At 53.1% G+C, this 9358-nt stretch overlaps 1 protein-coding gene across 1 annotated transcript in view; it reads left to right on the top strand.

The window, feature by feature from the left end:
- Positions 1 to 9358, top strand: part of ZFHX3 (zinc finger homeobox 3) — a 192771-nt gene that overhangs the window by 83861 nt on the left and 99552 nt on the right. The window contains exons 7-8 of the mRNA XM_026857013.1: positions 5714 to 5816; positions 7180 to 9358. The exon at positions 7180 to 9358 is cut by the window's right edge and continues 3332 nt beyond it. Of these exons, the coding sequence (XP_026712814.1) occupies positions 5714 to 5816; positions 7180 to 9358 (2282 nt within the window). The remainder of the gene's footprint in view (positions 1 to 5713; positions 5817 to 7179) is intronic.

Genomic DNA, 9358 nt, shown 5'->3' with positions numbered 1-9358 from the left:
CCCGTCCCCGCGCGGCGTCAGGGCCGGGGAAGCCCCCGCGGGGCAGGGGCTCCCGCCACCCCCCATCTCCTGGGGCTCCCCTGCTGCGGGGCTGGGAACAAACGCGCCCAGTTCATTTCCCGTGGCATTTGGGCCGCTCCGAGCGGGTCCAATCGCCATCTTTCCATGTAACAGCCTCTCTGCTAATCTCGGGCCTGCACCGCTTCAGCAGAGAGCCCCTTAATGAGGGTGAAGTGCAGTTCGCCTGCACAGTCGATTGACAAGACTGATGGGCTCGGGCCGGGAGAAGGGACGGCTTCCCGAGAGCCTCCGGGAGCGGGCAGCTCTCCCTCCTCCCACGGCCAGCTTCATCCTTCTGCACATTCCTCTCCCATCATTTCTCTTGTCAGTTTTCCTTGGTTTAGGGCGTCTTCCCAGTGTTTCAGCCGTCCTTCCATCTTTTTCTTTTCTCCCTTGCTCGAAGAGTCATTCCCGCCCGTCCCTGCCATCCTCACTTCTCCCTCTTTCTACCGTTACATTTTTCCCCTCTTTCCTATTGTCTTTTCTTATTGCTCTCCCTTCTGCTGTCATTCAATTTTTCTCTCTCCCTCCTTCTCGCCCCCTCTCACTCCCCCCTTTCCCTCTCACTCTGTGTCTCATTCTCCATCTCGGATGAAGGTAATGAAAATAATCGGGCTTCATTAATTCTGAGCCCTGTGAGATGATAGCCATTTGGAGCCATGTTTGCCAATTAGATGGTCTAAATTAGAAGTGACCTTGGTATACTGCCATCGCTTTGCCTCTCTGAGTCTAATGAAGCTTTTCACTCCAGCACCCTCTCTCTCTCTTTGTAATGGAAATTACCTCCTTTGTCTGGTTCGGGAACCTTGCATTGCATGTGTATTTCCCCCCGGTTGCATGGACATAGGGATAGTAATGTATCTCCTCAGACCCCATCTAGAGATTTTCTTTTCAAAGCTGCATGATTTCAGCATTTTGGGGCATTTGCGGAGGAGCTGCTTAGACTGTCCACACATTTGGTCACTCGGTTCAGAGGAAAGTCAGAGCAGGCAGATCCAGCGCGGAAGAGGAGCTGCCTGTTCACGCTCTCCAAGATTAATTTTTTTGACGTGCCAAGAATATGCTTGTGTCACGCTGCCGGGGCCAGCGCAGGAGGGGTGTTGCAGCCTGAGCTGCCGGCCCGTGCTGATAAGCAGCTCTGCAGTTCATCGTCTTCAAAATCTGGTAGATCCAGTACAGCAGGAGCCACGCTTGTCACTGCTGTAGGTTGTCACCGGTGAGGAGTGGACCCACGGGTTGTTCTCCAGCCTGGTGACAGGTCTGTAGGTGTCAGGGCCTGTGCAATCTCTGAGGATGCTCCTGGGGCAGGGGGGCAGGATACGTGCCCTGTCAGCCCTCAGGTTTTTTGTAACAGTCACTTGCTGGACTCATTGTCTATAGAAGTGGCCATCGGTGGGTCTCGTCACCATAAAGAAATCTTATCTGCTTAAGGGGATCTGAGTTTCGTCCGAAACGGAGGGTCCTTGGAAGCAGAGAGGCTTGTCCCACCAACCTTCCACCTCTGAGGCAGCTTCTCAGCATTCTGCTCTAGCGGGAGGTTCTCCAGCTGGCGCTCCCATCTCCAGGACAGACCACAGGGGAGATGTTTCAAAGTGGGGTGCTGGAGAGGCTGCCAGAGCCCAAACTCCTCGCCCTTCGCTCTTTACCCAAGCAAGGTCCCTGCCCCACTGAGTGGGAGGGGACGGGGCGGTCGGAGCCAGGCTGCGCCCTGAGCACCTGCCCCAGCGTTAGGGGTTTGCTTGGAGACGCTGCCTCTGGTCATCGAAGGACGGGTAAAACAGACCCGATCCTCGTCTTGGTGCCCAAACGCCGGGCTGTGGGTAGGAGTGAGCTGCCAGTCCCTTCCCCACCTCCCGGTTTCGTTTGAACAGAAAGGTCGAGAGTGACGGGATCAAGGGGACCATTTGTCTTCTGCACAGCGACGCTGGGAGCAGCCTCGAGACCGGGGGGCAGGAGTGGGGGAACAGGCAGCTCGGGGCTCTGCGCTGACAGAGAGCAGAGTTTCCAAGCTGGAAGGCTTTGCTGTTGGCTTGTGGGCCAGATCACGGCTGCAGCTGAGGAGGGGACGTGGTGTAACATTACACAGAGCAAAACACGTATGGACAGAAGAAGGAAAGGGAGGAGACAAATCGCGTTTGTCGGGCTGACATCTGTAGGGTTGATTTTTTAATAACAGTTCCCATTGACTGACACGTTGCCATTGTGAAACAGTTGGTGTTGAGGAGACGTTTGAACAGGGAGATGGAGGCGTTGAGCAGAGCCGAGGAGGGATGCCAGGATGACCTGCCAGGTGTTGCCTGCTCAGGTGAGAGGGAAGTAGAGAGCCTTTAACAGCCGCTCACGAGCACAGCCTGTGCTCCAGATAAGCGTGTTTCTCTATCACCAGGACAGTTAATGCTATTTAAATACATCTGAAGTACAAAATGCGGTGTCGGAGGGCACCACTCCTTGTTAGTCTGTTGGGTGGCCGTGGCCTACTTACTCATCCTTCTTGCCCCCTTGGTACTCCCGCTGTTTGTTTGCACCGAGAGCAGCTGCAGCGTGCGAGGCCTTTCCTGCACACACCGGGAAACGGTGAATCCTCAAGTGGGTTTGTGCTCTAGAAGGACAAGTCATTCAAAACGGGCACTCTGGAATTCAGTGTAAATGCAAAGTGGATGAGACGTGCAGCCTGTTGTCACTGGTCTTTACTCCCTGCTTGGGGGTGGCGTGCGGGAGGAGGGGACAGAGCAGTCCTGCCCTGGGAAGGGGCCGAGGAAACGGGCAGCACTTCCAGGAGGTGCCCGAGTGGTGCTGAACAGCTCGGGGCCTAAAGCAGGTCCAGCTGCTGACGCAAGACCAGTCCCTTATTTTCAAGGTTTTGCATCCCAAGGCCAGCCCTGTCTGGACCACCTGCACTTGCCCTGCATCCATATCCCAAATTTCTAGCTTCCTGCACTTTTTTCCGAGCTTTTTTCTGTTTGCCTTTTGGGATTTTGTGCCTGTAGCAGTTTAATATACCACAGCCTTTTTTTTTTTTTTTTTTTCCCCCTTTTTTTTCTTTTTTATTGTGGAGAGAGGAGTAGAAGTAGGGTGAGAACTGAGGCCATGGAGATGCAGGTAGATAAAGGTAATTACTTAAACACATATAGGGCAGGACTTATTGGTTTGGAGACCCAGATTAAGATGCAGAGGAGCATGTGAGGTTGATGATTATATTTCGGGGAGAGTTAATTGACGGAAGGTGAAGGCAGACAAAGAACCGCTGCTTACTGCCTTCTTGAATCCCAATCAGGAATTATGATTAAAGACGCGGCGAGACAACAGAGGCCTGATGAATTGGTGTCTTTTTTTTTTTCTTTTTTGCCGTCATTCACACTTGATTGACTTCAACCTTTCAAGTGCAAAAGTCTCTCTTTTCCATTATTATTCATAGCCATCTGAGTTTTTCTAATTAAAGTGTATGAAAACAATTACTGATCCGTCGTACTGAGTGTGGTAGTGGGGATGGCTGCCTTACTGTAATGCGTATAAAAAGCCCACAGTTTTCTATAATGATGTGCAGCTGAGGTGTTAGATAATTTTATTCTTTTTCTACTCTGTTGGGGTTTTTTTTAATTTCTCGTGATTTATTTTTCATAATTCCTAAAGATCCTAGGAAAGCACTCTCCCTGCTGATAAAGCTGAGAGGGACGGCTCCTTCTTGCCTTTCCTCCTCGATGTCCCTTCTCAGCCCCCTCCTCCAAGCCAGGCTGCCAGGAATTAAGCAGTGACCTTTCACGTCTCTGGACCCACCACCCACAGCCGTCAGATACTCCTGCTTAGAGTAAAAGGTGGAATGAATTTGGTGTGCTCAGCTTCCCTCCGGGTGATTTATCAGTGCCAGCTGCCTTTCCTGCAGCCGTCTGTGGGACCCAGCGCTCCCCTCCGCGCCCTGTCTGTCCCGGGGAGGGGAGGGAGCTCAGCATCCTTCTCTGGTGAGGGAGGGAGCTCAGCATCCTTCTCTGGTGAGGGAGGGATCTGGTGAGGGAGGGAGCTCAGCATCCTTCTCTGGTGAGGGAGGGAGCTCAGCATCCTTCTCTGGTGAGGGAGGGAGCTCAGCATCCTTCTCTGGTGAGGGAGGGAGCTCAGCATCCCTCCCCAGTGCAGCTCGGATGACTGAAGCCACTCATATGCAAACATTTGTTTCTGAGGTTTTTCATGGACTGTTTTTGTTGCCATTCACTTAGTGAAGCCAAGGTTAGTCTATGTTTGCTGGGATTTGACGTGTGTAGATAAGGAAGATTTCATGTCCTGCGCGTAGGTTTGCCCTCAGCTTCACCACAGATCTGCTATGGTGTGATTCCATCGAGCCTTGTGGCCCTTGCCTTTGCGGAAAGCCAGGCACGCTGCCGGCAGATAACAGCCTCACTCGCTCGCTCTCTTCTGAAATCCCAGGTTCAAATGCCCTCCTGGTATCTGACAGAAGCATGGAGAGCCTTGTTTAGCTAGGAAGTGTTCCTGCCCAGGAGGGTTTATTTCTGCCTCGCTTTCCCAGGGGCCAGCGGCTGGGAGCAGCAGCACCACAAGCACTGCAGGTCACTGCTGGCCAGCCCTGGTGAGAGGGAACCGTCCCTGGGCCTCAGCAGGGCCAAGCTTGGCCGCTCGCGCCGCGGGGGTGTCTTCGCATCCACGGGCTTCTGAGGAGCGCGGGGGACCACCGCTGGCACACGGCAGGGGTGGTGACCAGGGGTGGTGACACTGTGCGGGCCTGTCTGCCCAGCTGCTGCCCCGGGGCAGGGCTGGGGGCAGCCTTCCAGCGACTGCCTCCGGATGCTCAGAAGGGCGTTTGTAGTCCTGCATCTGATGCCAGCCACATGCAGACTGCTAGCAAGGTATTTTGAGTGTTCTGTGCACGACCTGATGCACCCAAAGAAACATTTTTCCAGAAAAAGATGAGTATTTGCATTTGACGCTTTCAAAGAGCATCTCTAGTTTAAGCACACAAACTCTCCAGCTCTTCAGAACTGTTGGTGCTCAAGCGCTGCACTGGTTATGACGGTGCAGGTTCTAGACAAACACTTGAAGAGAGGCAAAGGGATCACATCAGTCAGAGCAAGGAAAGGGTTACCAAAAGCTTTTCATTTTGCAGACAATTTGCTGTCTTTTTAGTCTTTCCTTATTCATCCTTTCCTTTGTCACCTCTCTCCTTATTTGTACTTCTCTTTCTCATGCCCCTCCTTTTCCTGCATCAGTACACTTTGAAAACAGTGCTGCAATGCTCCCTAGTTCAAGATTACAGTGTACTTTACGAGGTATGATTTAATTAGGGGCCTTATTATATTTTCAGCAGCTTAAGGTGGGCCTTTCAACTTATCTACCTAATTGGTTGCACAAGAAGTTTCACAGCCCATGACAAAACATTGTCAGTGATCAAAGTCTGAATTCTACATAAAGGAAAAATATTAATAATAAGATTATTCTTCAAGTGTGCGCTGCTAATTATGTCCAGAATGTAACTGTAGAAACACTTCTGACTGATGTGAGCTTTGTCTAATAAATATGAGTCTTCAGTGAGCTATGAAAAGTGACGCGTCTGACTTTACAATACTGGTGTCTAATTTTGCCACTGAAGACGTTTAAAATATTTTCCTGTGTTTTCCTTCTCCCCGCATCCTTTCCTCCCTGTCTCCAGGTGACAACACCTGAGGTGATGATGCCCAGCAGCATGTTTCTCCCGGCAGCTGCTCCGGAGAAGGACGGGAACTCCACTGCAGAGGAGCTGGGGAAGCAGCCTGGTGAGTGCGCAGCGAGGTCCACGGGTGCCACCGCTGGCCCAGCTCCCCTCACCTGCCCAGGGCCGTGTCTGGGGACGTCGAGCTGGGCCCAGCGGTCTCCCAGCACCACGGTGGGACGGTGCCCAGTAGGGCCGTCTCCCTTCCTCTCTGCCTCAAACAGGCCGGGAGAGCTGAGCAGCACGGCTCACCGCCGTGGCCAGGCCTGTGGAAATGGCGCTGAATCCCAGCGAAGGAGACGGCCAGACGGAGCGGTGAAAGGCAGGGGTGAAGGGAATGGGTGAAGGGCAGGGGTGAAGGGCAGAGGTGAAGGGCAGAGGTGCTGGAGGGATTGGTAGAGAAAGGCTCAAGGTTGCAGCTGCTGGCCGCAGACTGTGCCATCCCCTCTGCTGCACTTGCTCTGCTGCCATCATCGCTCAGGTACAGAGCCAGTCTGGGGAGCTTTGAGCTGCTGCCGTCCTTACCCGGCCCAAATCTCCTCAGCCTTTCTCGTTGCCATGCTGTGTTAGGAAGGCATGTCTGTAAATCCAGGGCTATGTAGTCCTGGCTTTGTCATGTGATGTGAGAGCACCCCAAGAACCTTGTTCTGCGTGGGCAGAAGGATGCGATCTCAAACCTGGCAGGGAAGCAATGCCAGTCTTCTTCTGTGCCCTCCTGGAAGGTCTGTAAGGAGGCTGGGAATGAAGACAACCTTCTCTCCTTCCGGAGAGACGGCCCCAAGGCCGTGATGCTGCTGGGGCAGCACTGGCACAGCCAGGGTAGTTAATGCTGCCCCAGGCAATGGGATGCTTTCTTTGTCCTCTGCCCATATCACGCTGCCTTTTGTGGCAGGACTGTGCTCTTAGACCCTGGAAAGGTGGCAGCACATTGAGTGGTTCTGCCTTCTTCTCCCATTCTCCCTCAAACTGCATCCTTTGAGCTGCTGCCAGCAGGTCCTCAATTTCATTCCTGTTGTTTCTAGCTTTGATAGGACCAAGACTCAAATACTACATTCAGTTTCATGAACCTTCTTATTGGAAAATAGGCAGGACATCAAAGAACAGCACAGACAGACAGGTGGCTGAATGGCCTTCACTTAAAAGGAAGAATTAAAGCTGATAAATGCACTAAGGGAACGTGTGTGTCTGTGAATAATTTCCAGATATTCGAAGTGGGCATGAAAGCAAATTGTGTGGGCTTATGCAGTGGGCCATGGTGAGAGTAATGGGCTGGTATTAAAATAAATGAATGAAGACAGAGAAATGTTAGACATACCTGTTGTCTTGCAGAGAAAAAAACACTGACGTATTAGGGACAAAAAGAGGGTGTTGATCCACCCTTGTGTACTGGTGTGATTTTCAGGTTTGCTCTTATCTTGTTTTCACAGAAATCTCAGAGGACTCGGGAAAGAGTCTTTTGCCATCGGAAGGTGCAGAGCACAGTGGAGATCCCAAGCCCGCTGCAGCCGATCAGAGCTCGGCCAGGGAGGACTCCGGCTTCCTCTGCTGGAAGAAGGGCTGCAACCAGGTGTTCAAGAGCTCGGCGGCCCTGCAGACACACTTCAATGAAGTTCACGCAAAGCGGCCTCAGCTGCCGGTGTCCGATCGCCACGTCTACAAGTACCGTTGCAACCAGTGCAGCCTGGCCTTCAAAACCATCGAGAAGCTGCAGCTCCATTCCCAGTACCACGTCATCCGGGCGGCCACGATGTGCTGCCTCTGCCAGCGCAGCTTCCGAACCTTCCAGGCCCTGAAGAAGCACCTGGAAACCAGCCATCTGGAGCTGAGCGAGGCCGACATTCAGCAGCTCTATGGGGGTCTCTTGGTCAACGGGGACCTCCTCGCTATGGGCGATCCTTCGCTTGCAGAAGACCACACTATAATAGTTGAGGAAGATAAGGAGGAGGAGAGCGACTTGGAAGATAAGCAGAGCCCGACAGGTAGCGATTCAGGGTCGGTGCAAGAGGACTCTGGCTCAGAACCGAAAAGGGCCTTACCCTTCAGGAAGGGCCCTAACTTCACTATGGAGAAATTCCTAGATCCGTCTCGCCCTTACAAGTGCACAGTCTGCAAGGAGTCTTTCACGCAGAAGAACATTCTCCTGGTCCATTACAATTCAGTTTCTCATCTGCATAAACTGAAAAGAGCGCTCCAAGAGTCTGCTACGGGGCAGCCCGAACCCACCAGCAGCCCAGACAACAAACCTTTTAAGTGTAACACCTGCAACGTGGCCTACAGTCAGAGCTCAACCTTGGAGATCCACATGAGGTCTGTCCTGCACCAAACCAAGGCTCGCGCGGCCAAGCTGGAGGCGGCCGGGGGCAGCGGCAGCAGCAACGGAGCCGGCAACAGCAGCAGCAGCAGCCTCTCACTGGGCTCCTCCACGCCGAGTCCGGTGAGCGCCAGCAACAGTAACACCTTCACAACCACCAACACCAGTAATTCGGGCACAACTCCCATCCCCAGCCTGCTCAACCAGGTGTCCAGCGACAGCGTGGGCATTCCTCCTTTGGGCAACCCTGTAAGCACTAATATCTCCTCCCCTTCGGAGCCCAAAGAGGTGAACCGTAAGAAGCTGGCAGACATGATTGCATCCAGGCAGCAGCAGCAGCAACAGCAGCAGCAGCAGCAGCAGCAGCAGCAGCAGCAGCAGCAGCAGCAGCAGCAGCAGCAGCAAGCTCAGACCTTGGCCCAGGCTCAGGCCCAAGTCCAGGCCCATCTGCAGCAGGAACTGCAGCAGCAAGCTGCCCTCCTGCAGTCTCAGCTGTTCAACCCAGCACTTTTGCCACACTTCCCGATGACCACTGAGACCCTTCTGCAGCTTCAGCAACAGCAGCATCTTCTGTTCCCTTTCTACATCCCCAGTGCCGAGTTCCAGCTCAATCCAGAGGTCAGTTTGCCTGTCACCAGTGGTGCGCTGACACTGACTGGTACCGGGCCAAGTTTGCTGGAGGACCTGAAGGCTCAGGTTCAGCTCCCTCAGCAGAGCCACCCGCAGCTCTTGCAGCAGCAGCAAGGCCAGCTGTCCTTGTCCCAACCTCACTCCGTCCTTATACAGCAGAGCCAGCACCCCGAGAAGAAGAATAAATCCATAGTGAAGGAGAAGGAAAAAGAAACCCCGCGGGAAAGTGCAGAGAGAGGAGACAATAACGTAGCATCTAAGGAGTCTCTGCCTGACAGCGTAAAGCCTAAAGAGAAGAAGGACTTTGTGCCGGGCGGTGGTTCAGAGCCCTCCTTACTGCCTCCACGCATTGCCTCTGATGCACGGGGGAACGCCACCAAAGCCTTGCTGGAGAACTTTGGCTTTGAGCTTGTCATTCAGTATAATGAGAACAAGCAGAAGGTGCAGAAGAAGAATGGGAAGACAGAGCAAGGTGAGAACTTGGAAAAGCTCGAGTGCGACACGTGCGGCAAGTTCTTTTCGAACATCCTCATCCTGAAGAGCCACCAAGAGCACGTTCACCAACATTACTTCCCCTTTAAGCAGTTAGAGAGATTTGCCAAACAGTACAGAGAACACTATGACAAACTGTACCCGCTGCGGCCTCAGACCCCATCTAGAGATTT

This window comes from Athene cunicularia, assembly GCF_003259725.1.
Source record: "Athene cunicularia isolate RWA chromosome 11 unlocalized genomic scaffold, athCun1 chr11_part2, whole genome shotgun sequence".
NCBI lineage: Eukaryota > Metazoa > Chordata > Aves > Strigiformes > Strigidae > Athene > Athene cunicularia.
This window is presented reverse-complemented; position numbering and strand designations above follow the sequence as displayed.